Source organism: Pseudochaenichthys georgianus, chromosome 4 (genome assembly GCF_902827115.2).
Source record: "Pseudochaenichthys georgianus chromosome 4, fPseGeo1.2, whole genome shotgun sequence".
NCBI lineage: Eukaryota > Metazoa > Chordata > Actinopteri > Perciformes > Channichthyidae > Pseudochaenichthys > Pseudochaenichthys georgianus.
The window spans coordinates 19,033,998-19,056,521 of record NC_047506.1 but is presented as its reverse complement, the minus strand read 5'-3'; the positions used below and the strand labels follow the sequence as shown (position 1 = coordinate 19,056,521).

The 22,524-nt window shown below is 43.1% G+C and overlaps 1 protein-coding gene across 1 annotated transcript; it reads left to right on the top strand.

The window, feature by feature from the left end:
* The first annotated feature begins 18,688 nt into the window (after positions 1 to 18,688).
* On the top strand, positions 18,689 to 21,660 carry LOC117445416 (angiopoietin-related protein 4-like). Its single transcript, XM_034081095.2, has 7 exons — positions 18,689 to 19,211; positions 19,375 to 19,485; positions 19,643 to 19,733; positions 20,346 to 20,459; positions 20,633 to 20,728; positions 20,820 to 21,098; positions 21,187 to 21,660. The coding sequence occupies exons 1-7, from the start codon at positions 18,768 to 18,770 to the stop codon at positions 21,357 to 21,359; spliced, it is 1,308 nt and encodes a 435-aa protein (XP_033936986.1). The 5' UTR covers positions 18,689 to 18,767; the 3' UTR covers positions 21,360 to 21,660.
* Positions 21,661 to 22,524: the final 864 nt, after the last annotated feature.

The following is a 22,524-nucleotide window of genomic DNA, read 5'->3' as shown; positions in this document are numbered from 1 at the left end:
CCCGGCAAATAACCTCTTCAACTTGTCGAGCAGCACAGACGGTGTCCTCCTCCAGCAGCTCCTTTTCACGGGTCTCTCTCCTCTCACAGTAGTGGCATCCGCCAGCGGCACACGGGTGGCGGGAGAGAGCGTCTGCATTTGTGTGACGCACCCCAGCCCGGTACTCCACCCTGAAGTCGAAAGCTTGGAGCTCTTCTAACCACCTGGCGACCTGCCCTTCTGGCTCCTTAAATGTCATGAGCCACTGTAATGCAGAGTGATCAGTCCTCACCGTGAACGCCTGGCCACACAGGTAGTATTTAAAGTGCCTGATGGACAGCACCACTGCCAAGAGTTCCCTGCGAGTGACGCAGTATCGTCGCTCTGCTTTGTTGAACGCCCGGCTGAAGTATGCCACCACCCGCTCCCCCTCTGGTGTAGTCTGGGAGAGCACTCCGCCTACACCCACGCCGCTAGCGTCTGTGTCCAGGGTGAATGGCAGACTGGGGTTGGCTGGGGCGAGAACCGGGGCCTCACTCAAGGCACGCCGAAGGCTGTCAAACGCTGCTTGACATGGCTCAGACCAAAGGAAATCACTGTCCTTCTGTAGCAGCTGGAACAGCGGTGCAGCAGTGCAAGCAAAACCCTGTGCAAACTTCCTGTAGTACGAGGCCAGGCCCAGGAAACTCTTCAGCTGCTTCTGGTTGCGAGGACCCGCGGCCGCCTGCACTTTCTCTTGCAGGGTGCCGATGCCTTCGCCCCCCACTTTGTGGCCCAGGAAAGTGACCTCTCTCTGCATGAAATGGCACTTTTCTGGGTGTAGCTTCAAGCCAGTGGCTCTGATCCTTTCCAGCACCACTCTTAGAGATCCCGGGGCCGCCTCAAACGAGCTGCCATGCACCAGGATTTCGTCCAGGTAAACCAAGCACTGCTCGCGGGGGATACCAGACAGCACCCTGTCCATCAACCGCACAAGGATGGCAGGGGCATTACAAAGCCCAAAACTGAGGACCTTGAACTGCCATAGCCCCCGGCCGGTGCAGAAAGCAGTTTTTGGTCTGGCCTCTGGGGCAAGAGGGACTTACCCACAGCAGAGTTCCAAGGAAGAGAACCACGACGACCCTGAGACCAGGTCTAGGGACTCATCGATGTGGGGAAGGGGGTATGAATCCTTCTTGGTGACCCTGTTCACCGGCCTGTAGTCTGAGCACAGCTGCCAGCTACCTGTCTTCTTTGGTACCATGACTACAGGTGCTGCCCACGTGGGCTGTCGGAGGGCTCGATGATGTCTGCCTGCAGCATGTTCAGCACTGCCTTGTCACAAGCATGCTGACGAGCCAGGGGAAGTCGGCGAGGATGACACTTGATGTGGCGCGAGTCCCCTGTATCAATCTTGTGTTCTACCAGCTGAGAGAGGCCCACCTCCTCCTCACTCATGGCGAAACTGCCCTGGAACTCTAGCAGCAGCTGCCACAATTGCTCTTGCTGCTCGGGATTAAGTTCTTCCTCCACACCTCCAATACTGCAGACTGAGCCTCTTCCACCCCAGTCTGGGGTAACTGGCGGGGGGGCTGTGGTCGGGTGGCACAGGCCGGGGGTGACAGGTGCGGAGTTGCCTTGAGTGGGTGTCACCGGGAATAAAGGCAAGGAGGGAGGATTTTTTTCAGTTTCTAGGGTACTCACGGGGTGTGTAGGGGGTCTCCCAGCAGGTTCAGCAGGGGTGTGGATACGGGTCATAGTGATCACAGGCCCCCCGTGGAAACTCACTGTGCCTGCTTGAAGATCCAGGTGGCAACTAGACACCCTCAAAAAGTCCAAGCCCAGAATACACGGGTCCTGTACATCTGCTATCCACACCGGATGATGCACTTCAACTCCCCCTACCGACACAGTTAGCATGCCTTTTCCTTTCATAGGTGCCAGCTCTCCTGTGACTGTGCGTAGACGCACCGCTGTCGGTTCTAAATGAGTCCCACTGGGCAACACATCTGCTCTCACCAGGGTTACTGTCGAGCCTATGTCCACCAGTGCAGTGCAGGGCACCCCTTCCACAGTGACAGGGACATAACAGGAATCCCCACCACCAGCACGGCCCACTGTGACGACAGTCTCCAAGCATGTGCTGTCATCTTCTTCAGGAAGGAGTAGAGCCTGGCTCCCCCGGCTGTGCTGTCGGGCTCCTTCCTTGGATGTCTGTGTTGGTGGTAATAAGGCTGTGGTTTGTTTGGGGAGTTTTTGGGCCTGGCTCCGCATTTTCCCCTTTATGCGGGCCCCACATCGTTTCCCTGGGCCCGGTGTGCCTTGGGGCAGTCTCTGGCCAAATGTCCTGGCTGACCACACCCCCAGCAGGCCCTGGTACTTGGCCTGCGTGTTGGCTGCAGAGACACAGCCCTTATCAGTTCAGTCATTTCAGCAACCCATGCAGGCTTCTCCTCCTCTCTGCAGCTCCTCACAGCCGGTGGTACCGGCCCTTCGCTGCTCCGAGCAGCTACACTCCACACATTCTCTCTCTCCACAGCCATCTCCAAGGCCGCCTGCAAGGACTGTGGATGCTGCAGCTGTACCTCGACCCTCAAGTCCGCAGGGAGGAGGGCCCTGATGAATTGATCCCGTACCAGCTCACTCTGCACTCCGGGTGGCATGTGTGCGTACGCCCGCCGCATCAGACTCTCCACGTCGTTAGCCAACGCCCGCAGCTTCTCCCCAGACTTCCTACAGGAGCGGTTACTTAATTCATTCCGGAGCAGCTCTGGCGGGAAACACTCTCCAAACCGCCTCTTCAAAGCCCCTGCTAACGCTTCATGGCTGTGTCGGTCCTCAGGGCTAAGTAGTAACAGGCATGAAAGAGCCTCGTCTGTGAGGTACAAAGCTAACTGTAGCGCTTTGGTCTCTATCGACTAGCAGTTCAAATTTGCAAAATAAATCACTCTGATTGGCTGTTCAGTTAGCGAATCAGTGCATGAGAAGCGAAACGGAAGTGAGGGACCCAAACAAACTATTAAGAAGGCAAATCTGAGATTTTATTTAACTCCAGCTCTCGACACAGGTTCGGGAAAGCCCCATGAGCTTCTTGTTGTAGAGTGAAAATGGAACGCACACGCTATTTGTTTATATCACGCAGTCTGTTCTTCTTCTCTCGGTTATCACGCAGTCTGTCTTCCGGTTGTTGCCTCTTTTGAATGACGAATACACACTACCGCCGCCTGCTGGTAAGGATAGTTATTGCCACTCACGCATGCGCAGTTAGTACGTGCTTCTTGGCCGTCGGCTGAAGTCTTTGCGGTGTGTTCCAGTGCGACACATGGCCAAGACGCAGAGACGCGAGACGACACAACAGTCGGGGGCCCATCTGTGTCAGTTCTTTGGTGTCAGCTTGGTGTGTCTGGGCCTTTAGCCTGCAACCTAACCTGCTCCGGACCAGGTTAGCCGCTCAGCATAAGTTACCATGGAGATCTATCCCGCTAAAAAGAGAACCAGCGTCGTATGACCGGAAACCCCGAGTTTTCCCTGAAGTTAGCCCGCTAAGCGAAAATACGCCTTCGTCGTACAGGCCTCAGGGATAGCCGGGTTAGCTTCAGTTGAATCCGAGGAGGCAGCCGCAGACGTACTATCCACCCCGTGTCGCCTCTGTAGGTGCGTTGCTAAATTTGTTGTGCTACTCGTATACTGTATAGCGGCACGGCATCGTTAGCAAATAGCTTGTGATTTGTTGCCAAACGTTTGGTTTATATTTACACTGAACAAAAATATAAATGCAACACTTTTGTTTTTGCTCCCATTTTTCATGAGATGAACTCAAAGATCTAAAACATTTTCTATATACACAAAATAACCATTTCTCTCAAATATTGTTCACAAATCTGAAAAAATCTGTGATAGTGAGCACTTCTCCTTTGCCGAGATAATCCATCCCACCTCACAGGTGTGGCATATCAAGATGCTGATTAGACAGCATGATTATTGCACAGGTGTGCCTTAGGCTGGCCACAATAAAAGGCCACTCTGAACATTTTCAGTTTTATCACACAGCACAATGCATGTTTGGGATACTCTGGATCGGCGTATACGACAGCGTGTTCCAGTTCCTGCCACTATCCAGCAACTTCGCACAGCCATTGAAGAGGAGTGGACCAACATTCCACAGGCCACAATCAACAACCTGATCAACTCTATGCGAAGGAGATGTGTTGCACTGCGTGAGGCAAATGGTGGTCACACCAGATACTGACTGGTTTTCGGACCCCCCCAGACCCCCCCAATAAAGCAAAACTGCACGTTTCAGAGTGACCTTTTATTGTGGCCAGCCTAAGGCACACCTGTGCAATAATCATGCCGTCTAATCAGCATCTTGATATGCCACACCTGTGAGGTGGGATGGATTATCTCGGCAAAGGAGAAGTGCTCACTATCACAGATTTTTTTCAGATTTGTGAACAATATTTGAGAGAAATGGTTATTTTGTGTATATAGAAAATGTTTTAGATCTTTGAGTTCATCTCATGAAAAATGGGAGCAAAAACAAAAGTGTTGCATTTATATTTTTGTTCAGTGTATTTTTCGGTGCGCTGTGTATTTCTGTGTCAGATCAAAGATTGTCTCTGCAGAGTGCTGACAAGTGGATGAGTGGATAATATTATATATATGAATTAATCGTTTTTTACCGATGCAAAGAGACGCCACAATCGATGCATCGTGAGTTCAACCCAAACTGTAGCCGATGTGCACTCTTTCAACCGGTGCACTCGCATCTTGAACGTTTATGCCGATGCACCAATGTGAATCGGTGAATCTTAACATCACTAGTTCTTACCATACAAATACTTTAGGAGCAACCAAATTCAGACATCTAACGGTACGTCCACACAGCAGCTTTTCAAAAATCTTGAAAATCTTGGAGCTGGGCGTGTCTGAAAGTTTGGGGATTTTTTGCGAGCAACGCGACCAACAACCAATCACATGAATCTCCCACCCCCGACATACAAAGCAAAAAACCCCGGGGATTTTATGCGAGCAATATATATATATATATAAGCTCCCCAAACAGGCGAAACCTACCAGTTTCACCCACTGTCTCTGCCACCTCCCTCCATGCCTGATTCCTCCAGTTTATATCCCGTTAATAGTTCTGGTCGTAAAGAACCGGGTGATTTGCTACCGTAATTTCTCGTTTGGAATATGAGGAAATGAACTGCGGTCTGGTTCTCCCTGCTTACACGCGGTTTGATTGGCTAGCGCTTCTACCGTCAGATTTGCATAAACGGGATTTGATTGGCTGACGCTTCCAGCTCAGCTTCAAAAGTTGAACATTGCTCAACTTTTGAATCCTGGAAATCTCCCCCACAATGCAGTTCGGCGAAAAGCGAGGCAAAGTGACGTCATCCCCATTCAAAGTCAATGGGCAGAGAAGCGTTGGAAGCGGTGGAAGATTCGTCTAAAGCTGCTGTGTGGACGTACCGTAACGGCCCCTACACACGGCGGCGTGCGTTGCCGCTTGGCGGTGGGCGTGTCTTGAGCTTGGGGAGTCAACGCGAGCAACGCGACCAACAACCAATCACATGAATGTCCCGCCCCGGACATACAAAGCAAAGCATTCATGCTACATCCATGCTGGCTAAATATACTGTAGTGTTTCCCACAGATCTGAAATATACTTGGGCGGGTGGTGGCAGCGGGGGGGGTGCCCGGAAAAAAAAAAAAAAGTTTTAACAACATGTTTATTTATTGACTTTTCATTCCTGTATAATCATTTTGCGCAAAGATGGCACTGTTTGTCAGAGCACTTCATCCTTCTGGGATTTCATGAAGGACAGCTCCAACGCCTGTGTGTATGGGAACACCTCTGGTGCTGGTCCATTAACTGCCAGTGTTTCCCACAGATCTGTTTCCCACATATCTGAAATATACTTGGGGGGGTGGTGGTAGCGGGGGGGGGGGTGAGGTGATGTGCAACAACATTAACCTTTCTGTTGGTCGCTTGTTAGCAGACCCTTCACGCGATGGCAGAGCGACCAGGTACAGGCAGGGCCCATAATGATAGCCCTATTGTTTAAATCTACTACCCACACATGAACATATGGAAATGGATTACTATTTAAAAAAACAAATGTATTTATAAATGTATTTAGGAACCTATCCATGTAATTTTTAGTGGGGGTCGACCTCAAATCCTCTAGGGGGTCCAGGGGCATGCCCCCCGGTAAGATTTTATTTTTTATTTTGGAGTTAAATTCATCAATCTGGTGCATTTTGAGGGGAAAAAGAGACTAGATCTATGGAAACACCTATATTAAACAGAACTCTATACATTTCAATAATCATAAAATCATGGCCATAACCAATAACATATCATTTCCAATATGAAAAAAACACTGAAACTTGTTTATTAATTTATTTTTGGTTCATTTATAGTTGTGAGTGTGTCTGTGCTCCTGAATCAGTCTCTCCTGTCTCCCTCCTCTCCCCCCTGCTCCTCTTTGAGGCAGCAGCAAAGACTAGTTTTCTCTCAACAAGTTTTAAAAGTGTATCTTACCTTTTTTCACCCAGTTAACTTTTTATTTATTTATTCATGCATATTTTACTAATCACATTACATTTCATTTAGCTGACGCTTTTATCCAAAGCGACTTATAATGACTGATTACAGGGACATTCTCCCTGGAGTAACGAAGTGCCTTACTCAAGGGCAAACTAGTGGTGGTGTTCCTGGCAGGATTTGAACCCACAGCCTTCCGATCTTCAGTCCACCTCACTATCCATTAGACCAATCACTACCCTCTCAAATGGAAATATGTGTTTACATAAATGGTGACCACACCGTTTGAGACCCACTGAGAACTTAGACTAAGTTAAATATCTAAACACTCAGAGAGTCCTTTACCTAACCTGAGCTGAGCTTATCCCGAGCTTGAATGACACACAGAGACCAATCAAGGGCTTTGATGTATGATCTGTATGACAGTGGCCATGTCGGCAGGCCACATCATGTGGACAGCCAGTCACCCTGTGTGAGGCAGGCCACTTAACAGGCCAGAAGGAGGCGAGATCAGTGCAAGGGAGCGAGGGATTATTGTCCACAAGTTAATCGATCGCAGATGGCGTCGTTGTCACGGACGAATAAAAAAAAAAATTATAAAAAAAAAAATTATAAAAAAAACAAAACCTAAATGGGTCGGGAAATATACTTGGGCGGCCGTTAATATACCTGGGCGGCCCGCCCAAGTATAGTCTATGTGTGGGAAACCCAATTAACTGTCTATGCTTGCTAGCTGTCCATTCAAACGAAGTAAACTGGATATAAACTCCCCAAACAAGCGAAAACCTACCAGTTTCACCCACTGTCTCTGCCACCTCCCCCCATGCCTGGCTCCTCCGGTTTGTATCCCTGTATCAGGGTTTCCGCTAGGATTTTTTCTCGCCGGTCAAATGTCCGGGCAGAATTTATTTTACCGGACACATTTGAAACTTACCGGTCATATTTCAATAATAATAATAAGAGTTGTGTAGCAGAGTTTCCATTAGCAGGTAATTACCGGACTATGAGCAGATATGCTTCAGTTTAAAACTCAGTTCACGGGGCTCATTTTTATATTGCTTCAGTTTATAATCGTAACAGATCGAAACATTCATTTTTCAATAAATTATTCCACAAACAACAAACAACATAATTATTACATTCAAAGAAACTACTTGTAGTAGATGAAGTACATTATTCAAAAGTTTACATTACATTTGAATAATAACACGGGAGAAACGGAGCCTCTCTTTTCCCCTCTCCCTCCCTCTCTCTCCTGACAGCCCGTCAGTTTCTCATGCAGCTCCTGCAGCTCGCTAAACAGAGGGCGGGGCTTCCGGTGATTATGCAGAGCTGCGTGTCTCGGTCAGACTCAGCAGCTGATCTGATCTCTCTCTCGCGTCCGGTTATACTTCACTCGCGTTTATGTCCATATCGATCAGATCCAGCTCTCCCGATCGGCCTTTACGGCCCGTCCACACAGCGGCGTGCGCTGACGCTTGCCGGCGGGCGTGTCTGAAACTCGACCAACAACCAATCACATGAATCTCCCGCCCCTGACACACAAGCAGCGGTTTGATTGGCTAGAGCTTGTACTGGCATATGATTCGATTGGCTGACGCCTCGCCGAGGCGGCAAAAGTTGAACATTGCTCAACTTTTGCAGCGAGCCACGCCAGCTACGCTCCACGTCGCTTCCCACGATGCATTTCGGCTAAAAGTGACGCCACCCCATTCAAAGTGAATGGGGAAGCGTCAACGCACGCCGCTGTGTGGACGGGCCGTTATAGGGAGCACCGATCAAACTATTAAGAGTGAATATCGGCCGATAATGACCGGCGGCCGATCGATCGGAGCCTCCCTAATTATTACCAGACCTTTTGACCGGCAGGTTTTGAATTTACCGGTTTTTAATAAATTGTACCAGCTAAAGACCGGTAATTACCGGCTAACGGAAACCCTGCCCTGTATGTAAAGAGGGACTGGTCATAGAGTACCGGGTGATTCCCTACCGCCACGATAATTTTCTCCTCCATTTTTTGACATATGGGAAATAACTGCGGTCTGGCTCTCCCAACATACACGCGGTTTGACTGGCTAGTGCTTGTACTGTCAGATTTGCATACGCGGGATTTGATTGGGTGACGCCTCCGTCGAGGCGGCAAAAGTAGAACATTGCTCTACTTTTGCAGCGAGCACCGCGAGAGAAGCTACGCTTTGCTCCCACAATGCAGTTCGGCGAATCGTGACGTCACCCCATTCAAAGTGAATGGGCAGAAGCGTTGAAGCGGCAACGCACGCCGCCGTGTGTAGCACTTTGCGTTTTTTTAAAAAGAAGAAAAAAACGGCACTTATAAAAAGGCTTTACCACTATGTCATCTGAGATGCTCACCCAGCCTAGTAGAGGGTTTGAGTGTCCATAATGCTAGTGTCACAGCAGTTTGACAACTGTGTTGCCGTTTGTGCTCTTTAGGCTACTGTAGAAAACTGACGGTACAAAATGGCAGACTCTCAGTGGAAACGTTCGCAGAAAGAAGGTCAGATCAGCTAAAATAGATCAGTAAATTCTACACCCTGGCCTTTGATTCATTAAAATAAATAAAAATGTAAAATCTCAAAAACACAGGCTGGTGAATGTAACGGTATCAAATTCAAACAATCTTTGTTTTACTGTGTTGGTTTCTCTTTTCTCCCAGATGTTTTTTTCAATTGAGAAACGTAAAAGGAAATCAAGTTTTGCACGGAAAAAACACATTAAATATAGGCACAAAGTAGCTTCAGACAACAAATAGTAAAGGTAACTCAAAAACACATATCAAAGCACTACAATTTGGAATTTATAATGAAAATTATTATCTGATAATTTAATAATAAATCTGTAAAACATAAAATAAAAGGTAATTTACTGAGTGAAAATCTACAATCATTAGTCAGAATTGCTTCTTTATAAATGTACTTACAAATAGAATCATTTTGGCAGAAAATGAATTATTTTCTCTTGAGTTGGCTTCTCCCTGGTTTCTGTGTCAAAGGGGAACTGTGTAAGAGAAGTTATTTGACCCTCTCACATCGAGGTCACTGCTAAACAGTGTAAATAATGTGACGGCGCTTGCAGGGAAACGTGGAGCCCCATGTGAGGAAAAGTCTAGAATGAAGCAGGGTAAATACCCGGGCTATACCAGGACAAAAAAGGTCAACTGAGGTTTCATTTTCAGAAATGGATCAGAGGTCGGCAAGTGACTTATGTAATACGATGCTGAGAAAGTAAGAAGATGAGTTAAGACAAACTCATGTGCACAATTATTTATTTTTTGTTTTGAAATTGGGAACCAAACTCCAGATAGAAATGTAATTTAAGCAATACAAACACCAGTTAAAGTGACTCAGTTTATACAGAGGACACATCGAGAGTTGAGAGTCGCATTGAATGAGTTTAGGATGAATTCAGGTGAATCTGAATCTGTTTACAGCAAAATTGACCTAAACGCTAGAGCAGGGGCCCTACATGATTAATGCTTCTGTAAGAGAAGTCAAACAACAACAAGTCATGTATTTGCCTCAAATAGCCTTCAGTTTATTTTGAACAAAAGCACAAAATCCAGCTGTCTGTCAGCCTCAACAAAGCGTGTCTAACAACTGCTGGTGTCAGTCTCAACAAGACTGAACGAGTCAGAGGAGGTGGATAACAACAACCTGTTCCTCACGCACACCTTTCCATCGTCAGGACCGGGAACACTGCATAGCACTTCTGTAACTTTCCGAAACTGACAATACGACATTTACCTCATCCACTAGTCAGCAGTGTGAAGGTGAGAAAGTTGGCAGGGTTTTTTAATCTGTCTCGTGCCTTTTTCTCAGTCTGAAAGAAAATATATTGTCAATTTGTTTTCAAGTGAGTTCATCGCTATGAATCACAAAAAATCCCAAAGGTCAAATCCTTTGTAGCACAAACCAAAGAGAATAATGTGTGTAATCGACCGTGGATCTAGCATGGTTTTCTACAAATGATGTTCCCATACAACAAAACTGCATCTTCAGTAGTTGTGTTTTAAGGAAACTGTAATTCGTCCCGGATTACAATTGTTTTTAAGGCATCACAAATACGTTTCTAATAAAAGTCTGGAGGTGGTTTGGCCATTAAAAGTGCAGTATCTTAGGCCAAACAATGATATGTACCAAACCTAACCAAGTATTTTGTTTTTTGTTGTGTTTCAATTTACAACGATACATTTATATATACATTTCTCAAAGCGTACTTTACAGTTTAGTTTGTATGGGGATGTTATTTTGTTCGCATCTGCTACAATCTTTTCTGAATTTTTCCTTGGTTCATGCTTCACCTTTTCACCAAGTTTCAAGTATTTACTTTCTGCTACAGATGTTGATTAAATCACTATGAAACTATACATTCAGTGTTTCGCAGAAGCCATAAAAGCATCAGTAAATCACCTAAAACAGGAAAGGTATTTATACTTTGACTTGTCTTTGAACAGGGATTGGATGCCTTGGGAGAACACAACTTCTTTCTAGGTTAAAGTGCAAGCAGGAAAATCGGATTGTAAAAAAAAAAGAGGGAACAGGTCTGTAAGCGGGCGGGAGCAGCAGGAGACAGATGCTGTGAGGGGAATCTGGGTAAAAGGTTAGTGTGATGCAAGTGAATGAACGTCGTAGAACCAACCTTTGAATTGTAAATAACAGCTGCTTTTTATAAATCCCTGATTACATCAGCATACGGAGCTGTTGACAACCTTTCACACACTTTCCTTGTCTGCCAAGTGAACTGAACTGACTCCCTTTAAAAATATGAAAATAAGAGACAAGCATGAACTGAAGGCTATTTCCATGAACTTAGAACTAACCTGTTTGACATGAATAAAAGTAAGAGCATTAAAGATATAATATGTATTATTTCCTGTTAAAAATGTCCTTAAACAACTCTACATGTTGTTGAGTTGTGAACATTACCCACAATGTTTTCAAATATTTAAAACTGAGAGAAACTTATTTTAAATAAAGTAATGGTTTGTTTCATTTTGCCATTTGTTAAAGCACTGTATCCTCCTCGCACATGCGAAGTGGCTGTCCACAAAAAGATGCCATAAACCTATTTTTGTATCCAGTTTTGAGCCACATTTTTACAATGCAGTTTTAGATTTAGGTTGTTCTTGATATGAGAGTGGTGTCAATCTTCTGATCTCTCTCTGGGCAATACAGTGAAAAAGCGTATTTCCCAAAATATCAAACTTGTTTTGTTTACCTACATTTATTGTGCGATCCAACTCTCAAATCTAAACTAATCTCAAAGGGTAAAAAAATCTACTTATCTACTTAACAAATTAATCATCAATTATGTTTATGCATTTATCCAATTCAATGCGAGACTAAACAAGTTGAAACTGTGTAACAACTATTAAAGACTTATAAGAACACATTCAAATGGGACAATTACAAAATTGTGACTTTAACACAACATCTAAAACTCAAACATATCCCATGTCTCATTTTAGTTTTTCAATTAATGGATTTATTTTCCTTATTTTGTGTTTTTGTGAAAGGGCTGTTTTTATTAAGCTACCTGATCACAAACACTCAAGGTTGAAGATGATAACAAACGTTTAAAATACTTCCTGATCCAGCTGCAGCTCTCTCTTTTTGTTTTTCTGGTGTCTCGACCTCCAGCGGAACATGTCTGATGCGAAACAGAACAAAGGGTTATTCTCTGCCTGGGAGAGGCTGATGCAACAAACCCTGCACGTGACAACAGCTTCAGCTTTCACACACTAACCCACTGGTGCCTGAAACACAGACTACCCAGCTACCCCGACCACTGGGTGTGGAAGCTGATGTGATGTTGTGTTGTTGTTATCTGCAAAGGGGCCTCGAGTATCAGAGATGTTTCTGTATGAAAGTAACAAAGAAAAGGATCTGGACATTCTTCATCAGAGTATGACGTGTTGAGATTTATAATCTGCAGATAACCACAGTTAGTCTGATATTAAGGGACAATGCTATCATTTTTTCGGACAAATCCACCCCTCTCAAATCACGTTAAATGTCATCATCATCTAAAAGCCTTACAACAAGGAGATCAACATGCACAGTTGAACCTTGACACTCTTCCACTTTTCCTGGAAGTTGATATGCAAAGGGTGGTTTTAAACTAAGTGTGACAGCGATAACTGCTTAACAAACATTTAAAATATTTTATTTAATCAGCAGATTGCCTGTCATTAAAAAGACGGCAGGTTAAGTGTTTTGATTTGATTCAAATGTTTACAGTTAATGGTGCAAACTATTAACTGTAAACAGTTAATATTTACAGTTAATAGTTAAATTAACTGTAAAGCCCTCTTCGAAGACTACAGAATATGTTTTGCTCAAACGAAGTGAAGCATCAATTTAATGCACTTGTGGAGCAAACAACACTGACATTATAACCTCAACTCTATTTACATGCTTAGTAGTGTGTTACTGAACAATTGCTTGAACAATATAATAATTAATGTGAAGTTGTGTTTGTGTTCACCAGAAGGCTGCAAATCTAATATTTGGTCACTGTTTGCTCTGTTTTGGCCTCCACCAACTCCTGAAGGAAACATCTGGAGTTTAGCCGCAAATTGCTCCACTTTGCCCACCAGCTATAGTCTCTCTGCTGCTTGGTGCGGAGCATGTTGTGCTCAGTGGGATTTTATAACTTTTTGTTGAAAATAGCTAAAAGGACATTATGATAGCGGGGAAAGTGAACCAAAACAGTGAAGTTGTGCTAAATAAAGCGAAACATTGCGCTAAAAGACAATTAAAAGCTTAGTTGCTGAGCTGAGGGAGGGTTAGAGCTATATCATTTGCTATGAGTCCATCACTAAGAGCCGCACCTTTCCTATTACCCGCAGTTCATAAGAAAGTTATTAGTGCAGCTTTAAGTGCCTGAATGAGATTGTCTTAAATAACTTCCTACATCTTCTAAACATAAACATACATCTAACCTCGTCCAAGTTTCACTTTAATAAGGATCAAATAAAACTCAACTATGGTAAGTCAGAAGAGAGCAAATGTTTCTGATCCAATGTAAAGTTTCTCTTGACCACATATTTGCTGACAGTCTAACCACTATGAGACTCAAGGCCGGCCCTTGGCATAGGCAGTATAGGCGAATGCTAAGGGTGCATCAATCAATGGGGGTCGCCGAACATTTTAAAAAATTAAATTAAATTAGAAACTTTTTTTAATTTCACAACAACACAATTTCCCGATTTTGGATCAACAAAGTACATCTTATTATCTTAAAGAACTACGCCTATATTGCGTACAGCGTCCATAAACTATGGCGCACCACCCCCCCCCCCCCAAATCAAGTTGAACCGCCCCAGCCCCAGTAAAAACCAGAGGTTTATGTGAAATTGTTCTTTTTTTGAAATAATGGTTTTAGTGTGCAATTATAGGTTTTAATTTTGGATTTATGTTAATTTAAAATAAATCAAACTCCCAAAAAACGTATACAGCTTCTGTGTGCTTTTATTAACATTGGAATTTACTGTGTAAGCGGCCGCGGGGGGGGGAAGAGCTTTAGAGAGCTCTCTCCTGAGAGACTGAGCGGCTCTGACAATCTCAGCTCAGTGAGGTAAAGACACACCTTTATATGATCATTATAGTTATAAAAAAATAAGAGAATAGATTTTCATCTATTCTCTTATAGTATAAAATACTATACGACAGTAAAGTAGTAAATACAGTTTAATAGGGGAGTGATTTGTAAAATATCCATAAATAAAAAGAAAATCTGCTTACAGTTCTGTTCATATGGGTCTTGAGATTCATCCATTCATTCAGATTATCCATAGATCTCTTAATATTGCTCTCAAAGTGCACCAGATTGATCCTTTTAACTTCAATATAAAAAAAAGGTTAGGTCCCCCCCCCCCCACTTAAATCATGTTCAAATAGATAGGATACTAAATACATTTGCACACATCTTGTGTCCATATCTTTCTGTTTTGGTGGTCATGCCACAACCGTGCTTGCATGCGCGAGTCATAGTGAGTGTCTGCATTTTGTGGGGGGGGGGGGGCTCCTGCTAAAATCTTGTCTAGGGCAGCAAATTGGTCAGGGTGAGGCCCTGATGAGACTAAACAAAGACGTTTCCTGTCTGACATGCTGACTCTGAAGATTTTGTTGCAAGATTTCATGAAGATTCCTGCCACAAATGTAAATGAGGTTGACTTTAATACTAACTCTCAGATCTTCAGTGTGTAAACCTCTTTTACATTTATTCTAGCTCACAGAAAACAGCTATTATTGTATCAGGGCCGAGGCATAGACATGCACGCTGCCTCGTCCGAACAAAACCTCATCTACAATTCGAACATTTTGTCCTGATCCAGCTGAGAGAGGATGGAAAACTTCCTCCTAGAGCTCAGTCTGACAGAGCTGCAGACACAAATCCCTGCCTGATGTGAGCTGACCGCAGGAGGTTTGAGGGTAGGCCTACGTGCAGCACTCAGGGGCACCATTTGCCGACAGGCAACTGCTTGGGGCCCCGGACCAGAAGGGGGCCCCCAAAGAAGGTAGATTAAGAAGGTCCACAGCAACGACAACATGAAACACCCAGTTTCACAGACATTTCGGGGGGAGCGGGAGCTCAAGTGAGAAAAAGGGCACTTCCCATAATCATCTGTAAAAAAATATATTAAAACAAAAAGTTAAATAGGCTAGTTGCACATCTCTGACTTACTGACCAATTTATTTGAATACCCTCACACTCATGCAAGTGTTTAATACTCAACAGAATTCTACAAAATAGTCAGTTAACACAGAAAATGGTCTTCTTTAGTATTCACTACGCACAAGAGCAGACAACAAACTAGTAAAAATAATAGTTATTAAATGAGAAGCCAACAATCAAAATGATGAAGTTACTGTTTAAGGACATTACAGGCTAAAAGATAGTTTTTTCACGTAGCCTACTTGAACATTTTGGTCTATTTTGCTTCCATGTTTTCTTTCACTCTAATGGAAAGACAACTTCCAAAAAACATAATATAAATGGTGTTCGTTTTACTACCATGTCTGAATTCATCTATAGATTTAAAGCTAATCTGCATATTTAAACATAACATTTAAGGGGAAAATATACTGACTTGACGTAAGTAACTATCTGGGGAAGTTATGAGGTGATATGCTTTTTTGTTTGTTTTTTGTTTGATCCTTTTCACCTGCCGTCACTGCATGCAAATGAGCGCATTTTAATTAGTCCTAACGCCTAATTTGCATATCAATGTGGCGATTGTGATGACGTTATTAGATACACATTTTACTGTAATCACCTTTAGTGTCCGTCTCCCCTTAAGTAGGCCTACAGTACATTAACCTGTATGCCCATGATAAATGTACTTAGCTAAACCTTGAGCTAACTTATCCATTAGCTATAGTACTTAGCCTACCTTTAGTTAACTATATTTGTTTTTGTCTTATGGCTAATTAGCTGTAAACTCGAGGCACTGGCAGCTCAATCATGTCATCACCACTCACCTTCAAACAAGCCAAGAAAAGCCGGCATAACATGGGACTTAAAAGGTGGGAGGTGCTGCTACCTGTCTGTCTGAAGTGACTGCCGATGTCCGCATCGCTGTGCGCGTGACGTGGAGGGAGGGTAGAGAGAGCATCGGAACTTCACAGTCTAATCTCCCGACCTAATATTTTATTTTGTATTCAATCAATATATTTTTGGAAAGGGAAACTGTGCACAAACAGAAGTAGATATATATTCATTTATTATTATTTTTTAAAAGGGGGGGAAAAGGGCACTTTCTCTGGAGGAAGAAAAAGGGCAGGGGCTCAAGCCCACTTTGATGTCTGTCTGATGTGTGCACGTGCCTGCCCCAGAGTGTCATGGGGCGCCACTGGCGTACGTGCACTGCAGCACAGACTACAGAACAACCAATAATGATGTAAAAGCAGAGTGTCCCAACTAAACTATATTAGGAATACAAACATATAGAATCAGGTATCCTAGTTCGTGTGTCAATGTTTGTTTAAGGTTGATCATTCTGTAGCTTTAACCTGCCGGCTGAACAAATGTTATGTGCTAAATCAGAGGATTAATGATTGAAGAGTTCAAGGGTTACTGTGAGTTTTAAATGATAGTTTATATTATCTTTTGGCTTTAAAACCAAAACAGCTGTTACTCAGTGACTAAAGTCAAACTTAGACCACATTTGTTTTCATTTAGCATTCATGGGCCGCGTGGCTGTTGGGATGACAATATTGGTCAGTCCACCATTGTGGTTTAAACTTAAATATCTCAACAATTATTTTATGTATCATCATGATATTTGATTCAAACATTCATGTCATACAGGAAAAAAAATCCTATCCACATTGATGATCCTCTGACTTTTCACCTAGCTAGCGCCAAAATGAAGTTCACATTTTTGGTTTTGAAGGACATATCTAATGGATGGTCATGGGATTCAGGGCACACTTAAAGATGATGAATTGCAAAACCTTTTTTAATAAGCTTGCTGTTTTCTCTTGTGACACCATCAGGTCCACATTTACATTACTCCAACACTTTGATTTAGAAGAAAATATACGTTAAACTGATTTTTTTTCCCATTAGCTTCAGGTGAACTTTGTGTTGAGTGCTAATTAGCTAATGTTAGAATGCTAACATGCTAAACGCAGGTAGGGAACATGGTAAGATTACACTTGCAAAACATAATGTTAGCATGTTGTCCACAGAGCGGCTAGCATGGCTTTAAAATCTTAGACATCTGACCATATTTACATGTAAATAAATTCTTCCCGATGACACTTTTCTTTTTAAAACAAGCTAAGGGCTGTTCAATGGAAATGTTCAATGTCATTTATTTGACAATATTGTCTTCTTTTCGCTTGTATAATGAGTGAAGAAGTACAAAATAGCCTGTCAAAAATTCCCTAAAGCCCAGGATGAGAAGGGTGTTTAAGTTGTTTGTTTGAACAACAACCCTTAACTCAAGTGAATTCAAGACAAAGGAAAGCAGCACATTATCACAATTTAGGAGGTGGAAATAGTCAATTTCTGGCATTTTTGGTTTAAAGTTATAGATTAATCAAATATTTATGAGTGCAGACTAACTTTAAGAGTTTAGGGGGAAGTTCCCTTTTATCTAATCAACACATTGTGTCATTTATTTCCTTCTTTGGGTAAAATATCTCTTTAAAAATACTCTTCTCACAAATGTGACAACCCACGTACTGAATGTTTGTGTTTCAGAGTTCGGCTTCTCATCTGTACCTCATCAGTACACCGCGTGCACTGTGTGTGGGTTTGTGTGTGTGTGTGTGTGTGTATTGCTGTCGGGACTGAGTGAATAGGAAGGCCGGAGGGTTGAACTTTCCCCTACTTCTCACACTGACTCCTCCATCTTTGAGTGCTCTCCGGCATTCCTGATTCATGCGGAGGACTCAGCGGCTCGCCCATTTACATTTTAACAATATGAAATACGTTAGATATTTAAAGCTTTAAACAATATACAAGTATCAGTCATTATATCTTGTTGTTTACCATTCTAAAAAACTGCAATTTGAATTTATTTTTGTATAATTTACACAAAATACAAAAAAAAGTATTCACAAGTGTTGGCATTAGGCTATTTTTTTTTTCAAATAACAGTTTCATCTGTATTGACGTATGAAAAACAATTTTAGATAGTATTTAATTATTATCAGTGTGTTGGAGATGTAAAATGTGCATTATTTAGCGATTGAAAAACGCATGCTTAAGTTAGATGTATACTACATTATAGGTTGTATTAATACAAACAGAATATTAAGATGTTTCTTTAAAGCATTTTTTAAGGCATTTTAATCGATGTTTGACTTGTTGCTCAGACAATTCAAGAAATGTAATGTTTTAAAGGTTGGCTCTAGAATATTGATATTTAAATGTAATTTTACCTTATTTGACCCACAAACTTTAGGTAGAAAGACTTGCTATGAGCATTGATAAGTGAGAAGAATCCAAGTTTTTATTTCTGTTTCAGTAAGTCTTTACCAGTAATTACGACCTCCCATTGCATCATGATCAAGTCCTTATGAGGGTGACTACTTTGAAGGAATCTCCACGCCCCAGGCCTCCCCTATTCCCTCCTCCTTGCTCCGACAGCCAATCAGAGGAGCCCTCTGCTGCAGCCCTGAGCTATAAAACCCCACAATGCTCTTCAGCAGCACAGGACAGAGACAGAGACACATTTCAGAACCAGCTTTCATACTGAAAGAGAATCTCAGCAGAAACTAAGATGAATATGCCACTACTGCTCATCCTCTTGCTGTTCATTTTAGTGCAAGCAGGAGATGCTTTCCCTACAGACAGAAGAGCTGGGGATAAACAAGCGTCCTGGGACGACATGAACGTGGTGGCTCACGGCCTCCTACAGCTAGGCCAGGGTCTGAAGGAGCACGTGGACAAGACCAAAGCCCAGATGAGGGACATCAACACCAAACTGAAGACCTTCAACGCTATTGTAGCCGAACTGCAGAGGAGGCAGCAGGAGCAAGAAGAAGCTCTGAAGGCAAGAAGCATAACGGAGGAGGAGAGGCTGGAGGCAGAGCTGTCACAGCAAGAGAGGACACAGAACAAGGACATCCACACCAGGATGGACAGACTGGAACAGAAAGTGGATGAGGTGCTCAAAGAGCCGACACTGGACAGCAACAACCACACAGAGGTCTCATTCATCCAGGTGAGAGACGCATACTGTGCTCATGTTGTTAATGTGTAACTGTGAAAGAGTTTCTTATCTAAATACCCCGGCATAAAGAAAGGCATTATATATTGTAATAAAAGCTGTAATCCTGCAAAACGCTATGATGCTCTGTAGCTGATGAGACATTTTATTTTTCTAGAGACTGGTGGCGGCTCAGAACAGACGCATTGACCAGCTGGTGGAGAAAATCCAGCAGCAGCAAGAAAGACAGGAGAAGCAGAGCCTGCACCTGCAAACACTGCAGAGCAAGGTGAGATACACCACTTAACAATATACAGCACGTATGATTTAGGAGGTGAGAGAACAAAACTGTCAACATAACATGTCAGCTGCAGGATTACATTAGTGTTAACAACATCAATGTAAGTGATATGTTATAGTTTATTGACCCTGCTGTGATCCACCAGGTTGCACATAAAAGAGTGAAGTCCCACCGACGGAGAGATGAAGAGATGGCGCTGAGAGGAGAGCCAGCAGAGCTGAGAACAGACGCATCAGGTAAGAATCAAACTGTCGATCTGAGGGGAAGAAATGAAGCCAACATGAGTGATGACTTTGACCTGTAGACGGTGTGAGAGGCTTGACCTTTGAGTGCTGAAAACAAAGACAGTTAAGGAACCATGGCCTTCATATGTTCTTCTTTTCTGGGCATTCCTTATCAAGTACGAAAGGTATACAATCCCGATTTGAGGAGACACATACGTCGACAGAAAACGTTGTCGACATCATTGATTTTGCAACAATAGAGACTTTACAGGATGGGCAGCTCTGTGTGCACAGACACAAGAACTATTCATTTATCCTAAAGTTACATAAGAGCTAAAACCTTTGAACCCTAATTTATAATACCTGACTAGCTGGCAGAGCGGCTCACCTAGAGTCCAAAGATCAGGAGAACATGAGGACAGTGGTTTTTAAAACACACCTACTGTACTGCATGCTCATGGGACATGCAAAGAGCGAAGTGCAAAGACACAGCAAGCATGTGACAGAAAACCAAAGACTCATCAATGCTTACAGATGTACTGAATGAATTCCCCAAATTAAAGCTGCTGCTTCAGTCTGAACAAATGACCTAATCTGAGTTTTTCTGTGTTCTGGTTTTATCAGGTCTGGCCAGAGATTGTCATGATCTGTTTGTACGAGGGCAGCGAGCCAGTGGCGTCTACACCATCCAACCAGAGAGCTCCCAACCCTTCAGCGTGCTCTGTGAAATGACTTCAGGTGAGTCAAACAGGAACTTCCCCTAAAGGTCCTCCAGTGTAGATTATACAGAACAACAACACATTCCTAAGGGAAGCAACTTTTGTACTTACAAACCACACCTGTCTCAACGGCTTCAACCACAGAGAAGAGTTTCTCTTTCTCTTAGCTTAATTTTTCCTCTCTCTTTGCAGAAGGTGGATGGACTGTCATCCAGAAACGTCACAATGGATCCCAGAGCTTCAACCAGCTGTGGGAAAGCTATAAAACAGGCTTCGGCAGCTTGAATGGTGAGAAACTTGTCTCATAAAAGTTATTCAAACATCTGCATGATTAAACCTCAGTGGTGAATATTAATCTTAATATTTCTCGTCCCTCCAGGTGAGTTTTGGTTGGGCTTGGAGAACATCCACTCTCTCTCTCGACAAGGCCCGTACATCCTGCAGGTGGAGCTCTCTGATTGGGCGGGAGAACAGCAGCACAACGCTCAATATCAGATCAAACTGGACGGAGAAGAGAAGAAGTTCGCTCTCAACCTGGAGTCATTGTCCGGGCTTCAAGAGAAAATAATGACGACTGGAAAATCTGGTCTTCCTTTCTCCACGGCCGACAGAGACAACGACCTCTCCGCTGACGCCAACTGTGCTGAGCTGCTCTCAGGTAAGAAACTTCTACAAATCAAAACTGTGCGAGTGGCTTAATACGAGGAAAAATGAAAAGTTGTAATAATAATGCTCTTTTGTTTCAGGTGGGTGGTGGTTCAGTAGCTGCGGTGAGTCAAACCTGAATGGCAGATATGCGAGACTGCTGAGACATCATCAGTCCAGAAGACAGGGGATGTTTTGGACGTCCACAAAGGGACAAAACTACTCTGTGAAGACGACTGTTTTGAAGATGGCCCCCGCCACGTTACATAATTAGGCAGATCAGTCTCAATGAAAGAGCAAAGGACCAAAGAAAACTGTATTTAACTCCAATGATCCATCATGCACAGGATCATCACATATTTCTATGCTATGCCATACCGTCACTTGTTGTCATATTGACTGTTTTTTTTACTCCCTTTATAAGGGCTCCATAATCTTATGTTGTCTTTGACTTACTGTATGTGTTTTTATAAACGTCTATTTGGTAATAAACCCTGTAATATTTTTGACATTGATACACATTTTATATGAAGTGGACGAAAATAAAGTTTTTAAAAAGGTTTGATAAATTCAAAGAGTCTTCGCTCATGCTTGAAGGCGAAAGACCACACACACACACACACACACACACACACACACACACACACACACACACACACACACACACACACACACACACACACACACACACACACACACACACACAAGAAGCAAAACTCGTAAAAAAGGATCAAACATATTACACTTCATAAATAACATACTAGAATTACAGTTTTTAAAGGGTAAATCATTTAATAATACATTCATATATGTGGGGACATTTTATAATCAACTTCATTTTTGAATGAATGGACCTCAGGGTTATTCATCACATTATTGGGCCAATAGTTTGTTGAACATTTTATAGGATTAAAGGTTTAATCAGGATTAGTTTGAAACAGCTACTCCCTGCTGGGGAAATCATAATAAATGTCAATGTTGTGCTCAATGAACAAACAGTACATTTACAGGAGAATGTCTTTTAGTCGTCTGGGTCAATGTAAATGGATAAATATAAAATCAAAAATAAATAAATGGTTTAAAGGGGACCTATCATGCAAAATGCACTTTTGTACATCTTTTATACATTTATATGTGTCCCCGGTGTGTCAGGGAACTCACCAAGTGTCAGAAAACACAACCCTCTCTTTTCCTCCATACCCAAATCTCTAAAAACAGGGGTACAACGGAGCGGATTATTTTTTGAATTTTTCTGACATCAGAAAAGGGGTGCTCCGCTAATATGGGCAACTCTCCACCTATCAGGGGAATGAGACCGCTCGAAAGCGCTGTAGTACATATGCCAGGCCTGTAAGTGGTGCTGTAGCCTGCCACAAAAGCAGAATCAGCCCTTGCAAAAACAGGGCTGGAAAAGAGCAAATAGAGCGAAATGAGGCATG